Here is a 24,593-nt window from a genome sequence, read left to right as displayed (position 1 = left end):
AACTTTTAAACTTTGCATAATATTATTGAATCAAGGTGGCCCTCATATTGTCAAAAATTCTTAAACCAAAGACTGTCAAAATCTGACGAGTTGAGATACGACAATACAGCAAGACCCCTGCAAAATTAAATGTTAAAATTAACGACACCAAGTTCTCAAAAAAAAGTAAAAATATATCTTTCTCTTTCTAATTTAAACAAAAAAAACACAATAGCAGAAAACTTGAATAATTTGTAATCTGTGATATAAACAAAATTGGGTTTTGTAACTGCCTTTAGAACGTAATAACATGCGATTGCAAACGTTTTGTGTCATAATAATAATATCCAGGGATGTCCCTTGCAAAAATTTTTAATTTTTCATGTAAGGACCATATGAAAATAGTTAACGCAAACTTCTCTTCATCAAATAGTATTACCCTTAAATCATAAAAAAGGACAAATATCCATCTAGCTCCTCCTTCAGTGTTGATTTTAAACAATCAATTGTTAAATCTTTTTTTTTAATGAAAAAAAACAATACAAGTCTCCGGCAAAAAATTTTTTTTAAAAAGTATAGCTGGAAGATTTCAAAAAAGCAAGTTTTCAAGCATTAACCGGACAAAGGGCATTTCTGAATATCAAAAAGTCTCTCACAATGATGAAAGAAACCATCATCATCAAAGCAAAATAACACGCATTTGTAATCAGGATAGTCTAGAATCCTATGAGAGAGATAAGGAATAATATTTTAAATTAGAAAAAAGATAGTAAAGAATGTTGAAGCAGCACCAAAGAAAGGTCAAAACATTTTTATCCATTATCCAGCTGATTTGCAGGCCCCGGTGTTCAATTGGTAGAGCACCAGCTTCACACACAAAGGGACCGAGATCGATCCCGGGTGCAGTCAATATTTTTTTCTCTGACCCCCCCCCTCCCGTCCACCCAGCAGTGATTGGGTAGTTGAGTCTGTTAGATATGGTGGAAATTACTTTGTAATAGACTAGCATCCTATCATAAGGGAAGCAAGTAGTTGCTTTTGCTGTTTCATATTATAGAAACTGGAATAAACTCGGGCTTTATGAGCCTAATAGCTCTGAAGGACTACTTCTATGTATTTTAAATCAGCTGCTTTGAAGATCAATCTGGACCATAAAATTGAAATTAAATTTATAAAAGTTGATGATGGAGAGATAGAGTTACAATTATTTTCAATTTTTTAAAAATACAGTGATTTTAAAAATAAAGAAAAAGTATAAACAAAAATAGAATTTCTTGTTTCCACTTGCCTTTAAGAGACGAACGACAAAAGCTGATGACACATCTCTCTGCTGTTATAAGTACACGTACAAGCAATATAACCAAAATGTCATTCTTCCCCATTCTTTTCTAAGTAAAACTCGAGGTCTTAAAAATCAATAAAGGAAAACAACCAAAACTGGAAATGACAGCAGACCGTGTTTACAAACAAGACAACGGGTGCATTTTATGTAACCCAAAAAAAAATTTATAAATAAATAAAATTAAAAACATTCAAGTCGCATTGTGACTATTTAATAATGTCTTTCTGTTAGTGATTGCAGCACTTCCGACTTCAAGGCCATTTCCAATTGGCATCAACAAAAAGGTGATAAGGAATGAAGGGGGAATGGGGGGTCAAAAGTTTGTAGATCAGTATTAATATGCTGTCAATGTAAAATAAAAAGTATAAGTACAAACAGGGAACAGAAAAAGATTCAAAAAGACATATTTCCACATGTATTGTATGAAGCCACCTACTAGAGTCCCACTCAGACATAAGCTCATGATTGTTGCCAAGAATGATTCAAATGGTCATACGGTAGCCATCGTTAATGTATAGCCTGACACTAAGACCCATATTTTGACGTCATTTATAGGTTTAAGGACCATCTAGTGAGTTGTCTTTAATAGTGGTCAATGAAACAAGTGATCCCATTGGTTGAAGTTGAACTGTTTAATTCAACTCACAATTTGTTTTCTTTTGTGGCCAAAGACTTGTCTTTTGACATCATTTGTTGGTCAGTGTCAGGCCATGAGTTTACAAAGACTACGATAATAATAATACATTATAAAATAATTATAGACAATATTAACAATAACACGCAAAGCAATCTCACACGAAAAGATGCCCCTGTCTGACCATTTCTCTATCAGCAAAAGACACAAGGCAGAGCAAAATCAGATGCCCCCACTCCAGGACAAGGACACAGACACCGTCTCCCTCCACTCATATGACACAAATTTGAAATCAATTCAAAATTAAAGAAGAAACAGTAACATCAAAAAACAATTTTTAAAAACGATGTTTACTTCAATCATATAATTTTTCTTCCATTGAATTGCACAAATGAAAGGCATCATACAAATGGACATTATTTACATGGATAGCTTTTATCACTTATGGACGACAAACGTACATCATCCACTCCCCAACACCCCTCCACATCCTGTACATATCTTCCATATGTAGAAGCTGTGGACTGTAAAAAGTAATAAACAAAAATGAATATAAAAAGAACAAAATACCAGACACGGAATGTTTAGGGTTCAAAACCCTTCTTCAGCCAACAACAAAAAACAATGAACACATAAATACATTAGGATGTGCCAAGTATTTCTCTACCATCGTTCTGGTTTTGAAGTAATTACTTTATTTATGTTTTCGTTGCTTTTTTTGTGTTGGCTGAAGAAGGGTCTTGAGCCCCAAACATTGGTACCTATTTTCATTTCTTTGAAGTTGTTATAATTATTTTCTTTTTTTTATTCCTTTCACCTGTTCACATGACACAAAATCTAAAAGAGGCCTTTAATTCGCCTTGCAAAATATGTTCAGGATTTCAACACAAGCTTGAAGCATTTCATTAGGCAATATATTGCTTAGTTTCATCAGTACATAAAGTGTGTGTGAAATGCACACATCCCCTAGGACATTGATAGCAAATAACGAATCATTCACTACCATAGCTGGACTACAACAAAGAGAGCACAGCGTTTGTCTTATTGCCTCAACCCAAATCCATCTTGTGCCATACACGAATAAGATAAAACAAATCCAATTTCTACATTACTCGAAGACCATAAATCTTGCATCAACAAACATTAATATCAGATCAGAAACAAAATGTATAAAAATAAAAACAATATTTAAAAGCGACTTTGTATTTCACTTTTAATATTTTCTTATCTTTATTTTTTAACAATTTGTAATTTTAAAAGGAATCATAATTGCGGACAACTGTCCTGATAAAATTGGGTCTGTCCCAATTTGGAAATCTGGAGAATCTCTTTTTTTATTATTAAAATAAAATTGAACTGTTTATATATTATATATAGAAACGATCCTTGCATGTCCAAGAATTATGCTCTTTTGACCAGCAAATTAAAACAAGGAACAGAAAAAGCTCTAAATCTAGATTGTATTATTATAATAGTCCAGACGTATTGTTGTTTTGGGTCATGACATTATTGTGAGTAAGGGTTTCCCGTTTTAGCGCTTTGAAAAAGTTGGCCGTTATGAATCTTTTTTATTTTTAAACTACGAATAAATTAAAATTAGAATGCAGTATTGATAATCGTTGTATACAAAAAGAATGCATGAGCAATGACAAAGGATTTGATGTCCGCCATGCAGGAATATCAAACCTGATAAAATACTCCATAAAACAATCATACACATTTCTCTGTAAACATGTACGTACATACTACAATGCTAGAAGATTTGGACTGTCAAAAGTAATGTACAAAAATTACTATAACACCAAACATGGAACGTTTTGGGCACACAGCCCTCCTTCAGCCAATAACCAAAAAAACATAAATATATCAATACACGACCTTAAATCCAGATAGAGGGCAGAAAAGTTTTGGCTTGACGTCTATCTGGAGTTAATGTGATGCATTAAAATTTTAACTGCAGGGCTGCCAATCCAGGAAGCCAAAATTTACTGAACTTTTAGCAAAAACACATTGGCCGACCCTTTTCTGAGTGCTAAATTCCAGTTTAAAAAATCATAATGCACTTACTTTTTTTTCCCATTTAGCAGGTGATTGGAAAATATTCTGAGGGTTTATAACATACTAGGTTCTGTAAATATACGGAACATTGATAACCTTGTAACTGATTTTATTTTGTTATCGGCTGAAGAAGGGTATAATTCCAAAACATTCAGTATTTAGTATCTTCTGGGTTTTTTACATCCATTTTTGTACATTACTTTCTGCAGATATGTACAAAGTATGTCACAAAGATCATGAGAATTGCCAAATAGAAAGCGGGCAAAAAGAATCATCAACAATTGATAAGGCATGGAAATTGGTGCTGGCCGTCATTGAAACAAAACAATAAAAAATCATTTTTATTTTTATAGCAGAAAAAGGTGTTCTATAATCATAAGAGTGAGTGGAGCAGGGACGAATTTTGATAATAACAAGAAATGAAGTGAGTAGGAAAGTACCAGAAGACAACAGAGAATAAAAATTCTGCAGTGGAGATAGGGGCTCGAACCTGCAACCTGACTGGTACGACAACTCCGTCTGACCGGGGAGAGCGTGACTCTTTCGAGAGAAAGCAGCTCAAGATAGACATAGAGTTTGAAACCACTTTTTTTGGAATGGTGGATAGGTCATATGATAGAGTCATGCTCTCCCCAGCCGCGGAGTTGTCATACCAGTAAGACTGCGAGTTCGAGCCCCACCCCTCCCTCCAATGGCCGCGAAATTGTTATTCTCTATTGTCCTCTGGCACTTTCCTACTCACTTGATTTCTCGTCATAATCATCAGGCATTCCACCATCCCAATGAGCTTCAATTGCTATGCTTAATGACACAACTAAGCAAAACTACATTAAATATCACCACGGTACCTGTGTAACAGATCGAAATCAAAACAAAAATGGAAAACAAGAACTTTTCAATAAATGACAGTAAATGTCACAGTAAACAAATACTATAAAACTGCCGTTGTTTTTAAAAACACAGTATATACAACGCTAATCAAATAGCATATACTGTGTTCTTTAAGAAAATGACAGAAAACCTACAGTAAACAAACATGAAAAGATATTTAAAATCCTAACACAACCTTTGACCTAAGGTCAATGATAAATTGTAATCTTGAGATTTTAAACACACACACCGGACAGGATGTCACATCTCATTGAAAGTTTAAAATCCTCCAAGTTGGTTGTTTCTAAATGATTAACTCTTATCTACATTCCAGTGTGAAATGCATTTGTCTTCTCATCATTTAAAGCTTTTCAATGGCTTCTCAAAATAATTGAGCTCACAAAATATTTAGACATTTTACATTTTGTACTAAGATTTCTTGAAATGGGAGTCTCTCAAAGGAGATCATCCAAAATTTATTTGGAAAATCAAAATGTAAAAATAAAACATCATTGCTGCATCAAAAGTTTTACAATGCAAATGTTGCTGTTTGAAGCTCCAATAAATAAATAAAAACAATAAAACGGAAAAGGAGTTTCAATTTAATTCACAAAAACAGATGATGTGGATGTTTCGGGTTTCCCCTATTTCAACAAAACACGATGAATGAAACACTAAAAATGAATCGACTTCAGTAATTCATTCATCACGTTTTGTTGACAAAGGGGAAACCCTGAAACCTCGAAATCATATATCTCCTTGAAGTAATTTAAAGCTTCGATTCCCCTTATCATTATTATTCAAATCTTTGATACAATCATAAGAAACCAACAAACTGAATTAATTACCATAAACATCAAAAGATTCCAATTTACATAAAGGATTCAACACCGGCAATAAAATCTAAACGAATATCAAAAAGTGAAAATAAATGAAATCTTTAAAAAAAATGTAAAGAGTCACATCTAAAATAATAAGCCGATATTCTACATGAGATACACTCTGTCACAACAGAGATGCCACTTCAGTTTTGCGGAAATATCCTGAACTTTTTCAAAATCACTAAATAGAGAGAAAGAAGTAAACACACGTTACTGAAAAGTAGTAAAAATAAATAAGATTTCTATTCACCTTAACAGAGGAACATACAGGCATACTGGAGAGTTGATATGGAAACAAGTTGAATAAATACTATTTTGTCTTTGAGGCACTGGGGCACCTTCCTGAATTCCGGAAATTTCCGGAAAAGTGGCATCTCCGTCATGGCCCCTCTAAAGAATAATATCATTTGCACTATATAAAATCAAACACTAAATGTGAGACATTCTCATAAACCTGGAGCGGCCCAATGTAACAACTTCATCATCACTTCATATCCAAGGAAACAGGCCTGAAATACAAAAGAAAAGAGAGTAAGACAGGGAAAAAGATTAATGTTAGGGGAAAAAAAAATTTTTTTCTAGATAACAGTTTCTCCAACATATTGAATTTTGTTAATCAAAACAAATTCTTGACTCTGTGAAAGGCGTATGTTTTCTTCCACAGTATTTTTGGCATTTTAGAGAAAACTATTTGTGTATCTTTAAAAACACAATTCTTGAAAATCTCTACGTATGTGAAACTAATTGTAGTTTGTGTGTACGGACTACGAGAGAGTTTTAAAAGTTGTAGCAATTATATGTAAAGTTAACAAAATTTACAGTGATTTGAAAAAATGTTAAGATCTAAAATTCAGGAAAGAATAAACCGGATCCATGGGTCCCAGCGCTGTGGAAGGACCGTAACCTGAAACTCAAATCTCAGCAACGCATTAACAAGTCAAGTCATAAAAACAATGCAATTGTATCAAGATGAACTATAGCTATAAGGAATTGAAATGGCAACAAAATAGAGATATCTTACAGCATCCGTAGGGGTCCCAAAAGCTCAGTTGGCAGAACACTCGCTTCACACACAAAGGGTCCGAGTTTGATCCAAGGTGAAGTCAAGATTTTTTTCTGACCCCACTGTCCACCGAACAAGGATTGAATAACTGGCAGAAAGTACTTTGAGATAGACTAGTGTCCTATCCAAAGGGTGGCAAGTAATGGCTACTGTCTGTTTCAAGCTAAAAAAAAAAAAAACTTGGATAATGGCTCCAGAAGCCTCAGGGTTCTAAAAGACTACTTACAGCATTGGCGGGGAATGCCCTAAGCATGACAGGGGTGAATCCCTTGTACATACTCATTATGCCCTCCTCCTTCAATATCTGTCTGGCGACATCACGGATACCGTTGGGATAACGACCTTCTGGGGCTGTGAGTGAAAAGAAAGAAAACATGAATATAATTCAAATTATCTGAGATACCACAAAACGTTATGAACAAAAATGAATAGAACAGCTTCAAAAAAGAACAAAATATCAAACAAAGAATGGTCTGGGCTCAAAACCTTTCTTCAGCCAACAACCAAAAACAATTAAAGAAAAAAAAGTCCTTCAGAGCCATTAGGCCCATGGAGCCGGAATTTATCCCGGTTTTTATAGCGTGAAATTGGATAATAGCTACTGCTTGCCACCCTTTGGACAGGACACGAGTCTATCACAAAAACAATAAAAACGTAAATAAATTTCTTTAAAAAAAACAAAGAGACGGGAGAGAAATATTTGGCACTAACATTAATAATGTATTTATGTTTTTATAAGACATGCAAGACATTTATATATATTTTTTATTTTTTTAAATCCCCATAAGTAATAGTAAACATCTGCATCTTGGAGAGATGAGTCTAAAGATCGCCAGCTCATGTCAGATATCAAGGAACTGTATTTGTCATACTTTGGTTACATAAAAAGACACGGTTGGTTACATAAAAAGACACAGTTCAATTGAATAGCTTTGCATGGAGAGTGCACGGATAACAGAAGGATGCCAATGAGAAGGTGTTCTTAACCCTTTCCTTACCGACCATTTTCCCCAAAATTTCACACCAACCCAACACAGAAATATGTTTTTCTTACTCAAACAGAAAAGCAACAAATACATTCGATGCATGATATTGATCAGCAAAATGAACTCTACAACACAGAGTCACGTTTTTATAGCTATAATAAAACCTTTTTCTTTAAAATGTGTGATTTACAAAAGAAATCTGAATGATATAAAAGCTGGTTGGATCGTAACGAATGTGACGATTTTCCTATGGTTGGTAAGGAGAGGGTTAAGACATAGCGGACTGGATGGGGTGAACAACCACAGAGACAGGATGCCTTGCATGGTTGAAAACCAATTTGCCTGAAAGAAGAAGAAAAAAAGGACAAAGGAAGAAAGAATAAGAGGAAGTAGGAGGAGGATGAAGAAGGAAGAGGAGGAAGAAGAAAAAGAAAAAGAAGAAGACAAAATGAGGGGGACGAAGAAGAAGAAGAAGAAGAAGAAGAAGAAGAAGAAGAAGAAGAAGAAGAAGAAGAAGAAGAAGATGAAGAAGAAGAAGAAGAAGAAGATGAATAAGAAGAAGAAGAAGAACAACAACAACAACAAAAAGAGTGTTTACCTGTCTGATATCTTGATTTTAGTACATCAGCAGGGATGGCGACAGACCAATTCAACATACCAGCTACACCACCAGCAATGATGATTCTACCAACACTCATGTCCTCTCGACTGGAAGAAGGAAGAAAAAAAGAAAGAAAACGAGTCTTAACACAATTTTGGTTTGGCTGATGGGACACAATCAATAAATATAAAATCTAAATTTCAAGGAAAGTAAATTTGTATTACACCTAAATGCAAGGTCCCTACCCTTGTGCAGCTATATGGTCTAGTGGTATGACACTCGCTTTCGGATCGGAAGATCCTGAGTCCGAGTCTTGCTCGGTGCATAGTTGAATCCTTGGAAAAGGCTCTTTACTCACATTCTCTCACCATAATCAGGTGTAAAATAAGAACCTGACCGTTAACAGCATTGTCTCTGTCCGGAAAAAATTGTAATATCGCCTGACAGGCATCATGTCTCGTTCTACATGTTGCTTTTGGTCAGGGACCCTTTGTTAAGCGCTTTGAGCACATTTAGTGGATATTGCGATATATAAAGGCTCAAATTTTCTTTTTGTTTTTGTTACAGGGCTACCAACCCCAATACAAGAAAAAGCAAGAGATTGCTTGTCTGAAAGAGTAAGATTTAGAGGTGAAGTGCATGTTTTGAAAATGTAACTCTTCAGTCATCTCATTACTTGCCTTTGGATAACTATAGAAATAACTAATTCTTATACTTATAACAAAATTGTATGGGAGAAAAACCTCACAGCGCTTAACTCTCTCCTTACCAATCATTCTCAGTATTTTCCCAAAATGGCAGTCTCACCCAGCAGAAAAATGGATTTTTAATCTCAAACAATCTCTCTACAAAACAACTTTGTGTTCTTATTAATCAAACAAAGATCATTGTGAAGACAAAATAAATCTGAATAAGAAAAAATGTATATTGTGACGATTTTGCTGTAAGTGATAAGGAGACAAAAAGACCCACTTACACCTGGCATGGAGAATGCCACAAAACCTTATGAGAAACAGAACAGTCTTGCTTAGTAGGGAAATACCCGAAAGGCAACCTTAACATCAGCTAAAAATAAAGAATTCAATTTATCCCGCTATCCAGTTAGAGAATGACAACGTCTATACAATGCTTTCATTTCATCAAATCACATTGTATTACTATCAGGCCTGTAAATAGCTGGTGAAAAAACTGTCGGAACTTTTCAAACATGCAAAAATAGACCAACAGGACAAAAATCATGTCATGCCCCCCCCCCCCCCCCCCCCCCCTCCCAAACTCATTTATAAGAAATAAGCAGGTTAAAAAAAAAAAAAACAATTCAAATTATTTGAGAGAGTGCAGTCGGAAATCCGACAATTGTCCGAAGATCTACATGCCTGTACAATAAACACATTATAGTTAGAGCCTCCTGTCAGTCACTCCAATCTTGCCCACATTTCACCGTGGTTTGTAGAATCCTCAAAATTGGAAGTTATCCACTTAAAAGGAAGAAGAAGAAGAGTAGGAAAATACCTTTGGCCCTCGGGTGTCAAGAGACGCTGAATCCATTCATAACTCATAAAGTACATTCCGGAAGCAGGTACATCTCTGGCCAGAGTAGCACAGGTTCCACGGTAAATACTGCGGATTCCTCCCTCTTTGTAAACCTGCTTGGCACAGTCCACAGGCCCTTTGTACTTTCTCTCACTGGCTTTTGCTTCTTGTTGAATCTGGCCATATTCATTGAATAATTTTTTTTTAAACCTTCATTGCCTCAACCAGGATTTAAATAACAATGTGAAATTGAATGTAAGCTTCAATTTAATATGCTAAAACAGAAAAAAATGGACGTTTCAGGTTTCCCCTATATCAACAAAACAGGTTGAATGAAGCACAACAGATGAATGAGATAATGTGGTATTGGCTTTGTTAAGATGAATTTTTAAAACAAAACAAAAAAACATCTTATTCATCTTAACAACGCCACTACCACATTTTCTCATTCGTCTGTAGTGTTTCATTCATCCTGTTTTGTTGATAAAGGGGAAACCCAAAACGTCCATTTTATCTGTTTTTGTATATTAAATTGAAGCTTACATTCAATTTCACATTGTTATTTATTTCTTCGAGCAGCAACATTTACATTACCCAACTAGGATTTAATAAATTATAAATCATATGAAGAATGAGAATAATGAAAATATTGTTTGATATTTGTTCACGTGAGGAATCTGAGAAAAGGCGCTGGTGTAAGATAAAGATCTGAAAAAGTGTGTATCAAACAATGACAGGCAAAGCAAAGGGAAATATACCAGAAAAAAAAAAGGAAAAAACAAAAAAAAAACATTCCAAAAAAATCCAGCCTGTCTTGACTGGGGTAATCAAGAAGTTTGAGGTTCGATCCCCAGTCAGCTTTTTTGGGATGTTTTTTCTTTTTTTTTGTGTGGTATTTTCTCCATGCTTTGTCTGACAGTGTTTCATACACACTCATAGCGCCAACACACCAAAGAGCTAAAATGAAACACCCTAAAACACAATACCGACATGACCAAAAACAGCAGACTATTTATTATATAATACGATCTAGATTTGGAGCTTTTTCTGATACTTGTTTTAATTTGCTAGTCAAAATAAGCATAATCCCGGGACATGCAAGGGCCATTTCCATACACATAAACGGCCCAAGTATTTTCTTTCACAAATGTCAAACTGATTTTGTTTGTTTTTGTTTTTAAGGGTTTTACAGCGCTTGCAACACATTAAAGTTATATCAGCACCAGTAAAAAGGAAGAAAACAGGATAGTAAAAAGTTCTAGAATTACAATTAAAGCACCCAAGAAAAGATAAGACAAAGGGGAATTGGTTTAAATAGGGAACAGATCACCTAAAAGTCTCATCCAGACACAAGCACAGGTCCCAAGATTTACAAGACAAAAAAAAAAATCATCTCCCAAAACTCTAACTGTACATTCGACTGTTTCTCTCCCAGCTAGGGCCAGGACAAAACCATGTAATCTCATCCCAAGACAAAGACAGAGAACATGTTGCAAAACAGACATAGGGGGATAGAAGACACAGCAATTGCCTCCCTGCCCACAATACAATGGGAGGTCAGGAACCCACCCAGATGTCAAACTAGGACAGCTCCGGTTTTATCAGGACAGTTGGCAGCTCTGCACACTTTTTCAAATCTTGATATTTATCCACAATGGAAACAGACAATCATCAATCAACAGATATTTAGACATACGAAATCATCCTGACTACTTTCCACGAGGGTTGCCAATTCAGGAGGCAAAAATTTACTGAACTTTTACACAAACACATAGACTGACCCCTTTCTGAGTGCTGAACTCCAGTAAAATGACATTATGTACTTATTTTTTTCCATTTAGAAGCTGATTGGAAAATATACTGAGGGTTTATAATATACTGAATTCCGTAAGTATACGGAAATTTGGCAACCTTGCTTTCAACTTTCTCGTGTCTTTCAATGCATCTAACTGCTTAACTGTTCTTTAAAGATTATTCTGCCTTTTACTTAACCCATAATAAATTAATACATTTATCAAATAAACACTCGTAGACAATGAAAAGTGCCTATCTCAACCAGATGTCCACCATCTTTTTTTTTTCTAGCATATTCGCATTCATATGGGTCATACCTGTAACAAACATTTGATTCTCTCCCCTGGAGTCATGATCACTGTAGTAAAAACACCAGCAAGCATTCCGGCCTTGAACAACTGAGGATATCTGAAAAATATGCAAATAAAATTTCCCATAGAACAATAAAATCTCTACCTAAAACAATTTCAATACCCTACACCCTCAAACGAATTGTCATCGTCAAAAACATATTTTTTCACAGAAGTCACTTTCTTGTATTGATTGCATTGTAATCAAACATGTCACAGGCAAATAACAAAAATTCTGTATTTGTGAGAAATACTCTCGTTTCAAGAAAAAATAAAACGTGTATTTTACCTAAAATACATCCTTTCCATTATAATAGCATATCTAAAATTGGAAAAAGTCTTTCACAGCCATTAGGCCCATGGAGCTGCCCTTTGGATAGGACACGAGTCTATCGCAAAGTTCTTTCTGGTGAATCTAACAGAACCAGCTACCCAATCACTGCTGGGTGAACAGGAGGATCAGAAACTATGAAAAAAAATCTTGAGCTATCAGGAGCCCTAAAATAGAAAAATCCCCAATTAAAAAGATTATATTGTCTCTTGATCCTACACAACTAAAGGCAATTATAGATTGTCCATTAGGTTACAATACAAATGTGTCATTGTTTACCCACAAACTTACGTCAGAGGTGTGTCGTCTTCTTTCTGTTGCAATCTCTTCCCAATTCCAAACCCAAGAAAACAAACAGCAAACATTGGAGCAACTCCCGCAACAGGGGCTGCCATTCCTTTGTAAAGACCAAAAAATCCCTGTAATAAATAGAAGGGAGGAAAAAATTAATATAATAATTATCATTAACTTCATTAAACATGTCTGTGGTACTTGCTGCAATATTAATATATATGTCAAAATCCCATCAAAAACACATCTGTAAAGATCTCTTGATTCATCAAGAGCATTTATATAGAACAATATATCCATTAAGCAAGCTCAAAGCGCTTTACAAGGGGTCCCTAGCCAACAGCAACACTAAATATGTAAGACGAGACATGATGTTTGTCAGACGATATAACATTTTATGTCGACAGAGACAATGCTGTTAACAGTCAGGTACTCATTTTACACCTGAATACAGTAAGAGAATGTGAGTAATAATAATAAAGTGTTCTTTTATAGCGCTAAATGCAGAAGCCTCAAAGCGCTTTACAACATACATGTCAAACCATACCATAAACACACTTGTACCAAGCCAAATAGACACACACAACAGTCACACACACTAACTATGCAAGTTTTACAAAATGAAATTGACATTCAACAAAATAGAATCAAAAAATAAATCGTAAAATTTACTCATCAATAAGAAAATGCCTAGGATAAAAATTTCTGGAAATGATGAGTCTTTAGATTTTTCTTAAATTTTTCTACGCTTCCCGTGAGCCTTACTGACAAAGGAAGCGAGTTCCAAATGGTAGGTCCTGCTTTATAAAAAGCATAAAGCCTTTTCTAAGGATTCAATTATGTGTCACTCAGAGCAGGCATGGGTGCCAGCAGGAAGAAGTGCTGAAACCTGAAACTAAAATCTCGACACTTTGCCAAACCTGAAAATGATCCTACTGAAAATGCGGCCTAAACTTTACTCTTATTTCATCACCGTTTTTATACCATTATGAAATTATGACACTGAAAAGGTGGCAGAATCACATTTTCGAATTTTTACCGATGCTTATTATTTTACTCAAAACACTGAAACCGGAGGTATTTGACTTCGAGATATCACGAAACCGGAATTCCGGCATGAACCGGAAAACTGGCACCCATGAGAGCAGGATTCAAAGTCCAGAACTACCTCTCTGAAGGCGAGTGTTATACCACTAGACCACAGCTGGGATTTTTTTTTTAATAAAAAAAATTGAACTTTATAAAGCGCAATATCCACTAAATGTGCTCAATGCACTTTACAAGGGGTTTCTGGTCAACAGCAACATTGAACACGTAGGACGGGACATGTCACCTGTTAGGCGATATTACAATTTTTCTGACAACGACAACACTGTTAACGGCCAGGTACTCATTTTACACATGAGTACGGTAAGAGTAAAGAGCCTTTTCCAAGGACTCAACTATGCGCCAAGTGCAAGAATCAAACCCAGGACCTTCCGATCCGAAAGCGAGTGTCATACCACTAGACCACATAGCCGCACAATTTACAAATGCCACGAACTCAGTCGTCTTATAGATGAGCTAACCATGTTCACGGACACAGCAGCCAATGTAGCTTTTGAAAACAAAATGTGAATCATTTCTTACCTCTTTCCGAACCGTCTGCATGAGACAATCAAAGGTTCCCTTGAACATGGGGGGCTGACCAGGGGCTGGGAGAGGCATGGTCTGGATTCGAACCTGAGAAGGTCCCAAAAAAAAAAAATATATATATATATTTTCAAACATAATTCATAACACAGTATTTTCAGGACTATAATATGCACCCGACTATACTATATGCCGTCATTTATTACAGTATCATAACAACAGCCATGAAGACTACACACTTGGCTGACGTGGACAAGCTAAAATACTAGCATTAACGAGAAGTAATTTATGTCAATGCATATTGTTGTGTACAATATCGAAACAATAGCCACAAAGCCTACACACTTGACTGGTACAAGGTCAGCCAGAAAATCTCAAAAAGCCGGTTTTACAACTTTAGCTGGAAAAAGGGCATCCTTGATAAATTGAAAGAGATTGTCCCATCCTTGTAAGATGTTATACAAGCTTAATATTTAACACTAACTCATCACTTCTCAAGCTCCATGAATGCCTAAATGTGAGTCCAGAGAGATTTTCTAAAAATGTAATTTGTCTGTCTGTTATTGAATCTGGGCACAAGACCATCCAATGTCTTTACCAGAGATTGAATAAGGAACTGATAAATAAATATATATCAATGACACAAGGGTATACTTTTGAAACCTGCTACTTTTTTTTAAATATTGAAAAAGAAAAAAAAAGGTAGATCTCTTGACAATCCCATTAAAATACAACAGCCCAAGCTAATATATGACCCTTTACCCAACACACTGCTAATAAGCAATAGACACCATTAACGATATCAAATACCAACACATCAAAATCCAGCATGATAGCTTTAACCTAATATTACCCTGTGATGAAAAACGTGTAAATTATTCATTTAAAATGATAATTACTACACAAGCTATTCACTGCTAATTATAAAATGCTGACACAGCAATGTGGCGGCAAAATACAGTCTAAAAGAGTAAAAGCAGATACAACAGTGTCATGAATTTTCAATGTATTTTTAGATATGAAATTTAAACAATTTTTACTTATTAAAAAGAAGAAAAATCACAAAACAAAGCAATACAGACGACACATAATTTTACAGACCTCTAGATTAACTGAACAGAATACTCATAGGCAAATAAAATAAATATCCCAAGAGCCCGAGGTTGAAGCGGTTTTAATTCAAAAATGTACTGAAAACCAGAGATTGAAATATTTGGATGTGAAGACAAATTTTAAGTTTAAGTTTTACATATTTCTTTTTATTTCCAATTATTGTAATGAGAAGAGAATACACTGAAACTGATGACATACTTTGTTGTTTTTAGTTTGTTCTCCTTACAAAGGGCAGTGCCCTAAAACGTCTTCCTTAATTTGTTTCATTCAAGTCCTCTTTTAGTCGGCATTCTAGCATTTTACAGTTACACATTAAGTAAAATAAATCAGAGTTCCTCATCTGAACAAACATTGGGGCTTGTAACAGACAATGATTTGGGTCAATAGCGTAACATGGGAAGGATGATCGGTTCCTTTACATATTGCCTTTACTGTCAACAATTCTAAAGAGACCCAGTAACCAATTTACTGCTATAAGATAAGTGGCACCTCCTTGGTCTCTTCCTCCAAGTTAGAAAAGAGCTATTGTCTTATATCGTAAATAACTTTATTATTACATTTAACCCGACATGTACACATATGCAGGTCTGACATCTGAACGCAATTATGGACCTAGTTTAACATTGTTGTTATGGACAATATTTTACGTCATTTTTTTAGATTTCCATTACAACATCAACAATGAGCCTATAATAAATTATAAATTGGGTTATCAGACCTGCAAATAAGGTCACGTCGATTAAACCCCTTCTAAAAATTTGAAGTCTTTACCACTATAATAATCATAACCAATTTGACACCAAACACATATATTTGTTATTGATGCTTGCCAATTTCATTTACCTGCAAACAAACAAAAAAAAAAAAATAATCAATTGTAGTTTGTTGACCAATTTTCATTGCCTGGCGGCATCGAATGGGTAGTTAGACTCAATGAAATAAATCTATTCTTCATCTCTTTGTCTTCCTTTAAGTATGTAATTCATCATTGTCATTAAATTTGTTGCTTATGGTGGGGTTTGTTTTTTTTCAAAGTTAAATCTATTATCTAATACTTACTAATACTTGAGTAATTTTATTGAATCGTAAAATGGAAAAATTTTAAAAATATTTTAATTCAGACATGTAATTTTAATTCGATTTGAGCACAAGATGACAAAAATAACATGTTTCATATCCAAATTGGTATAAGTTGTTTTGCAATTAGTAATATATTACAAAATAAGAGAAGAGCAAGTTTTGGTCTGAATCCACTCTTCTCAAAGTGAAAAGATTAAGCTATAAAGAATAGATAGAACATCATAAAAGTCTGACTGGAGAGTAAGAGTAAGAGAAGTGTACTTAAACTTTAAATTTTAACTTGACGTGTTCCACTGATTCCTACACCCTAGTCGGGTGTGCAGCTCTCGAGTCTCCTTTCGACACAGACCAGTAAAGTAAAGCAAAGATATAAAAGTGGAAAATACTTGATGACTATAACAAGATAAGACAGATGTCTTGAATATATAAAAGTTCATATAAAGTTCAACTTTTACAGAAGAACCTCATCGTGTCATTTGAGTCCAAAGTCCACCCGGTGCCTCTGGAGATTCTTGATAAAAATGAAATTGTTACCTTCACGGTGTCCAGGGGGTGCCCCGCAACGACTGTACATACTCCTCCAAATCCCCCAGCAATGAAATCTTTAATGGCGCTTGGCTTTGGCTTTGAATTAGACATTTTCTTAAGTTCTGTCAAGTCTTTTATGTGGTCAAGCTCTCAATGTGGATGAACCTCTTTCGCCTCTTCGTCTCTTGTCACTCTTGTCTCTTATGCCGAATTCTACACACTACACACTACACACCGGACGCCTATGTTACCACAAAGTCATTGAAGTGTCTCGTGTGTGGCAGGGTTGCCAGATTATTTTTCAACAACATGCCAGGGGAAGACTCAAAAAATGCCAAAACACTCCAAAAAAATGCCAAAGTCTGTTGACTCCCACCCCCACTAAGAAAACTACTCACTTTTGATAGACAATTTACTATCATATCCTGGTGGCTTGCGTGTTTTCTTTTCTTTTTCTTTTTTTTTTTTTTTTTTTTTTTTGAATTATACTAAATTTCCTGTTGGGGTAATTATTTACCTACTGACTACTAAGTGGAGTGCTAAACCACTACACCACGGTTGGATTTTAAGAATGAAAAAGAAATGTGAAGATGTTTGTTTTTACGCGTTTAGAAATAATTAAGAAAAGGTGTCATTTGAAGTATAATATACAAGAAAAGAAAATGCCAAATGAAAATGCCAAATGCCAAATGATTTTTCTAATGCCAAACGGTTTTCAAAAATGCCAGATTTTTGGAATCTGGCATTTAAAATGCCAAACTGGCAACCCTGGTGTGTGGTTGTTGAGTGGGTGTTGACATTGCCAAGAAAACTAAAAAAGGACCAAATTGTATTTTTTCAACATATATTAAACTAACGCTAAAAGCGCATAGACTTAAATTTATTCAAAGCACAATTTAAAGTAGGATTAAGTGAATGTAAAATATTTCATTTTACAAAGTTGTTAAAAATTGTCATTTTAAAATAATTTTAACGTTGCTAGTGATTTAAATATTTTAGTACTTTAGTTGATCTATGCATAATTGGTCGCTCTCAGCGGAAGAAGGAAGAGGTTGTCGTTGTGAGTAGCACCCTGTCAACAAACTTGGTTGATATGACTCATTTCTTACAAAATACAATATAAAACAAAATGTATTATCAGTTACGGTGATGTTTTAATAAAATATTTATTGTTCTGTGAAGGTACGTGAGAAATTGTGAAGATTTTTGGTTTTCAGTGAGACACTCAAAACGGAAGTATTCTAAGCTTAGACTTAGATGAATGAGGAATGCGCTGGGTGGGGTTCCTGGCCTCCCATCATAAGTGGGCAGGGAGGCACGTATTGAGTATATTCTATCCCCCTAGCCTACATCTGTTTTCCAATTTGCTTTCTGTCTTTGTCTTGGAATGAGATTACTCGGTTTTGCCCTGGCCGTAGTGCTTGGCTGAAGTGGAAACAGTCAAATTTATTAAAATAGTTATTGTTTTGGGAGATGATTTTTTTAAAATTGTAAATCATATCTCTGTTGTTATGTTTTGTTATGTTTGTTATTTTGAATGTATAATGTAAGCATTTGACTGTATTACTTTTAGTGATATCGTGTGCTGGTGTATCAGTGAGACATTTAGTGATCTTTAAGTACATTGATGGTGTGCTCTTGGAATCTACATCTGTTCCCTATTTGAACCAACCCCCTTTGTCTTACACTCATACTCTTACTTTTTTCCTGAAGTCCTTTTTATTGTATATCTAGAATCTTTTCAATATCCAATTTTCTTCCATTTTACTGGTACTGATATGACCTAAATGTTTGCAAGCACCGTAAAACCCTTAAAAACAAAACACAATGAGGATCTTTTTTTTTCGAATTCCATTCTGTTGACCATTGACAGTTGTCTATATCACTTTTTAAAACTCTGGAGCTTGGATTTAATGTCATCATTACTTTTCCATACATTTATAATTAGAGGGTCTAATCCGACATTCATATATTTTCTCTTGAAAATGCGAAGAGTTAGAGTTAGAGGCTGACTGAAGAGTTTTGTTTTCTTGCACTTTCGGAATAACGTTGTCCCTGCTGAGCTGACTAATGTTACCGATGTTTTGTTGCCACAGAAAAATGAACAGCCACATATTTATTATTTAAATTGTTTATTATCATATGAAATGGCTTACACTACAATAAGTTTAGAGCCATTTGTATCAACCAATTGCAGATGAAGTTATATCAGTATGGTTAAAAGTAAAAGAAAGCACCCAAAAAAAGATCCTATATTTATAGACGAAATACATTTTCATTTATTTCGGTCACATGAAAGGAAATATAAATTAAATCAACAACCATGAGATATTTATCGTTTCAAATAATCAAATAATGGGACATGATAAAAGATAGCTAATACTTTTACCTACAACTACAGTGTGATCATGTTTGAAATGGATTATAATATTACATTTTTTTAATTGGGACTTTTTAAATTACAATTACAATAGCAAAGTGGCAATTCGAACTCGAGTATGAATAGTCTCCCGTGGCTATTCTGACTCAAACTCCAATGTGCGTGTGCATGCAGAGTGGAGGACGACATAATGTGGGCCGTAGGCAGAGGGTGGAAGTGATAAAGAAATAGAAAAATAATTCAGAAGAAATTCTGTTTTGCCCATATCACACTGACTCAGCTAATACACCTACTTTGGACTGTAGAAGGATTGCTGCCTGTCTCACACTATCAGATTATGTAATTTTTAAATTATTTATTTTTGTCCTGAGTTTATTTGGACATCATGTTATGTCGTAAGAAAGCTTTTCATTTATATCAGTTACTTTGACCAACTTTTGTTACTCTTGGAGAGTTTTAACTCTTTTCTTTTTAATTTCTATCTGGATTTCCAATTGATCAATGATTGTGTCTTTCTCGTCAAATAAAGCGGGTTTAGACCAAAGATTATAATAAATATATTAGGATATTATATTCTTTGTTTAGACTACCTGTTAACAGTACTAAGATCGTAATTTTGATTTGCATTAATTTTATGTAATTATGAATAATTAAAATATTTTTTAAAATTTACTGCTATGGGAGACTATTCAGACTCGAGTCCGAATAGCCGCAGCCTTACAATAGAGGGGGAAAGTAGCTATGAAATGTAGATACAAATCATAATTTTCTCATATCATATTTCATATACTATTTGCCGTTTAGGTTCAATGATTTAAAGTTTTGGAAGATCATAAATAGTTCTTACGCACTGTCAATCAATCATACTAAACATTTGACTGGGGATCGAAAGCCCGCCCAAAATATAAAAGATCTAGCTTCTTTAAGTGAGGACTAATGGAGAGTCCAGGCCCATTCCATCATCGTTTGTGTTTTAATGGATATTACCTTTTTTTTTGAGAAGATCTGTCACCTATGTGACCTATACTCTCATAACAGCATTATTATGTTTGGATGATCGAGCTGAAATAAATCAAGTTTGAAATGAAAATGGTCAAAATTAGAAAAAATTAATGTTTTGAAATTTAAGAAATAAAACTCACTCTCTTCGATTGAGACATTTGTTTTAATAGAAACATTATAGCTTAATCTAAAATTTCATATCTTCAGCAATTACATAGCGCAATATACACTAAACATGCTTGAAGCAGTTTGCAAGGGGTCCTAGAGTCATGACGTCTGTTTCTGTTAGGCAATATTTCTTTTTTTTTTTTTCCGATAGAGGCAAAACTGTTAACAGCCAAGTACTCATTTTACACCTGAGTGTAGTGAGAGAAAGTGAGTAAAGAGACTTTTTGAAGGACTCAACTAAGCACTGCTCAGAGCAGGACTCAAACCCTAAACCTTCCAATCCAAAAACGAGTTTCATACCACAAGACCATATAGCCACATATAAGCATAAGGTTAATCCAAACAAAATACATTTTGAGACGAGTTGAATTGAAACTTATTTCCTTTTTTTTTTTTTTCAGATATTTTTTTAAGAACGATCATGTCTGAACCTGCAACAATTTCTCACAGAGAAGTCCATTTGGACTTGAACAGAAACAGTGGCGTAGCTGTGATAAGTTCACAGCCAGCTTCAAATGAAGGACAGACACCTTCAGCCAATGTCGAATATGACAGGCAGAAAGCCATGGCAGTTTTTGTCAACTCACCTCCTATTGTGGCTCAGAAACCAAATAAGAAATTAAAACCCAAAGATTTTGTCATTACTTCATGTTTTGTGGTGTTTGCCTGCAATTTTATTTTTGGTTTACTCGGATATCACTGGGGAGGTGAGTAGTTGAATCATTAGAAGGAATATATGTCACAATAATTCTTTTGTTGATCTTTTAGTTTACGTGCCACCAATGAATGTCAGATCTGAGAATGGTTGTTGCAAATACATAATTGTATTTCGAAAGAACACTTAAGGGCAATTACCCCTTCCTCCTCTTCTCTTTCCCTCCCCCAACAAAAAATCAACTTTATGGATTTTTAGACTTACGTCCTATCCAAAGGGTAGCAAGCAATTCCTATTGTCTCTTTCATGCTATAATAGAACTGTGATAAATTCCAGTTTCCATGGGCCTTACGACTCCTAAGGACTACATTAGCATTGGTTATATTATTATATATTTACAAAATATGGCTTTTCAATGGTCAGAGATGCAATGAACTATCATTTTATGCATTACAAAATGTTTGAGATTGACTTTTCTAGCCTTAGAGCCGTCTCTTGTGTGCTGATAGCAGTACTGTCTTTTTTTTTTTTTAATGATATTGATAAGAATAATATTAATAATTTATTTATATATTTACTATCCACTGGTAAAGTGCTCAACAGCTCTTGACAAATCAAGCACACATGCAGATAAACACACACACGCGTAAAAATAGGCAAGCTCCTATTTATTGTTTGGGGGGTTTTGTATTATTTTTTTTTACCATCGCTAAAATAATATTTACCAATATATTCTGTTGCAGTGAAATCAAACCATGCTTGGCAGATCGGCGATCTTGAGCAGTCACGGAAGCATTCCAAAGTTGCTTTGATTTTTGTAATTATCGGCATCTTTGTGGGATTGGGTACATATGCACTAGTGTTTTCTCTTTATTTTCATGACAAGAAGACTTCCTCATGAGGAGTTTGTTCATTTGATTTGGTAATGTTTTCTTTTGTCTGTAATATGTGCCAGACAATCGTGTTATGACCTCTGTTGTAAACTTATAATTGAAAGAAAGCAAAGTGAAAAACAGGTTAAACCAAAAACAGCTTAGACCTAGAATATTGGATAACTCAAACTTATCTGAACTGTTGTCTCTCTCTCTCTCTCTCTCTCTCTCTCTCTCTCTCTCTCTCTCTCTCTCTCTCTCTCTCTCTCTCTCTCTCTCTCTCTCTCTCTCTCTCTCTCTAACCTCTTTTTTTTTTTTTGGTTATTATTATAAACAATCTGCTGACAACTTGAGTCCCCTAACTCAGCACTACTGCTGAAATGAAAAGAATAACTTCTTTTCCTGATTAGTTTTCGTTTGTCGTTGTCTCCCTATAGTTAAGTTGCATTCCAATTATCAGCCACAATGGTACGTCTAAAGCAAAGTAAAAAGCTTAGACGTCCCTTGACCATTGTTTTAACCTGTTTTTACTGCACAGTTTCTTTCATAATTTGGACAGTATTGACTTACATATATGAACAACTGTTATTCCAGCTGATTTTATTAAATTTAATTAAGGTCCTCCATTAAATGCATGCTTACATATTTTTTACATGTTAAAAACGAAATGATTGGCAATATTTACATATTTTGACTACTATGTAATCTCTTGCAATGTAGCAGACGTCTTAAATCATTCCAGTGTTTCCCATGACAAAATATTTCAGAACTTTTTCATTTATAAACAAAGAATAGATTTGAGATCCCAAAGCTCCACAATAGAAATATTTGAAGACACAAAGCTCCCTTCTATTCATTCCTGGTGCTATTTCAAAGTTCAAATTCTTTATTTTACATGATCAATGCGGCATGAGTTAATTTTTATATAATTATTTATTGATCATTGTAATCATAAAAATAAGTCAGTGAATAAATAATCTGGGGCAAATATCGTAAACAAAGCATTCATTGTCGGGTATTAAATTATTTGATAATATCTTGATATTCCATGAATAAAATTGATATTGGTATGTTTAAGTCATGACAAAGTGATTACATACTTTCTTTTCATTTCAATTTTAGTTATTAAAATTAATTGTTAAGGATCTGTGGCAATTACATCTATTTATTAAAACGATTGACAAGGCAAATTCAAACACCCAATTTGATTGGATTCATTACTATTTCGTGTGCTGAGCAAGGACAAAGTTATATTCAATTAATTAATGTATTTAAAAAATCTTTTTGAAATTTATTTTTATTGCCTGAATTTAGGTCGTGTGATTTTCTAAATTCGCTCTTCTTTTTGTTCTTGTTTTTTTTTTTTTTTTGTTTTATGATTGACTATTGAAGCAATATGTACAAATATTACATATGGTGAGATTTTCTGTTTAATTATTTTAACCTTTACAGATATTACTCGGTTGTGTCATATCACTTGATTTCATTTTTATTGTTGTTTTTAATTTATACTATAAAACTCAGTCATTCCATATTTTTATTGAATTTTTTAAAGAAATACATTGCACAAATATTTTCTCTTTATTCCTATACTATTAGACATTTAACACTGTTCAAATGGGATGGGGTGGGGGGGGGGGGGGGGGGGGGGAATCAGAAATTGTGTTAAAGATTTTGTTCAATATTTCGAATATCATCTTTGGATATGCTCCAGAACAAGCTGAATTTTACATACAGACAAAACTCAAAGGATTGTTTGTAAAACAATCACTGTATGTTTTCAACTAGTGCTGCTATTTGGTCTTATGAAAGGCAGGGCAGGTAGGTCCAGGGTTAGAGTCCTGCTCTGCTGAGCAGTGCAAAGTTGAGCTCATTGGAAAAAGCTCTTTACTCACATTCTCTCACCGTACTCAAGTGTAAATTAGTACCTGGTCGTTAACAGTGTTGTCTCTGTCAGAAAAAAATTGTAATATCGCCTTATAGGTGTCTTGTCCCATCCTACATGTTAAGTGTTTTGCTGTTTGCAAGTAGGCGCCCCTTTTAAAGGGCTTTTAGAATGATTAGTAGCTATGCGCTATATAAATGCTCCAAGTTTTAAAGGAAATTGAGACTCTATCAACGATCAAATATGAGAATTAATATTTTCAACTGAGATGTTATTTTTAATAATACGTACGAGTTGTGATGTACAAAGTTATGGGGGTTTTTTTTGGTTTTTTTCTTAACAACAATGTAAAGCACATTGAGCGTTATATATTTTCGAAAATGCACTATACAAGTATAATCTATTGTTATTATTATTATTATTATTATTATTATTATTATTATTATTATTATTATTATTATTATTATCATCATCATCTCTATGCTATCGTTACACATTCCATGTATAAAGACAAATTTCTGTGTTGTGATTTGATCGTTCCTAAACGGAATATATTTATAGCAAT

At 34.4% G+C, this 24,593-nt stretch overlaps 2 protein-coding genes across 3 annotated transcripts; one reads left to right on the top strand and one right to left on the bottom strand.

Annotated features, from left to right (window-relative positions):
• Window positions 1-2,286: 2,286 nt before the first annotated feature.
• Window positions 2,287-17,329, bottom strand: LOC144974732 (mitochondrial carnitine/acylcarnitine carrier protein-like). Its single transcript, XM_078917930.1, has 8 exons — window positions 17,073-17,329; window positions 14,343-14,435; window positions 12,714-12,841; window positions 12,059-12,149; window positions 9,927-10,123; window positions 8,412-8,521; window positions 7,054-7,178; window positions 2,287-6,273 (listed from the first exon to the last, which is right to left on the bottom strand). The coding sequence occupies exons 1-8, from the start codon at window positions 17,175-17,177 to the stop codon at window positions 6,211-6,213; spliced, it is 912 nt and encodes a 303-aa protein (XP_078774056.1). The 5' UTR covers window positions 17,178-17,329; the 3' UTR covers window positions 2,287-6,210.
• Window positions 17,330-17,943: 614 nt separating this feature from the next.
• LOC144974731 (uncharacterized) lies at window positions 17,944-22,437 on the top strand. Of its 2 annotated transcripts, none has more exons than XM_078917928.1 (3): window positions 17,944-18,126; window positions 21,018-21,323; window positions 22,015-22,437. In XM_078917928.1, the coding sequence occupies exons 1-3, from the start codon at window positions 18,081-18,083 to the stop codon at window positions 22,170-22,172; spliced, it is 510 nt and encodes a 169-aa protein (XP_078774054.1). In that variant the 5' UTR covers window positions 17,944-18,080; the 3' UTR covers window positions 22,173-22,437. The 2 variants fall into 2 exon arrangements, with proteins under 2 accessions (XP_078774054.1, XP_078774055.1); XM_078917929.1 differs by having other exon boundaries at window positions 18,117-18,248.
• Window positions 22,438-24,593: the final 2,156 nt, after the last annotated feature.

Source organism: Berghia stephanieae, chromosome 6 (assembly GCF_034508935.2).
Source record: "Berghia stephanieae isolate SIO BIC M18660-M18661 chromosome 6, UCSD_Bste_1.3, whole genome shotgun sequence".
NCBI lineage: Eukaryota > Metazoa > Mollusca > Gastropoda > Nudibranchia > Aeolidiidae > Berghia > Berghia stephanieae.
This window is presented reverse-complemented; position numbering and strand designations above follow the sequence as displayed.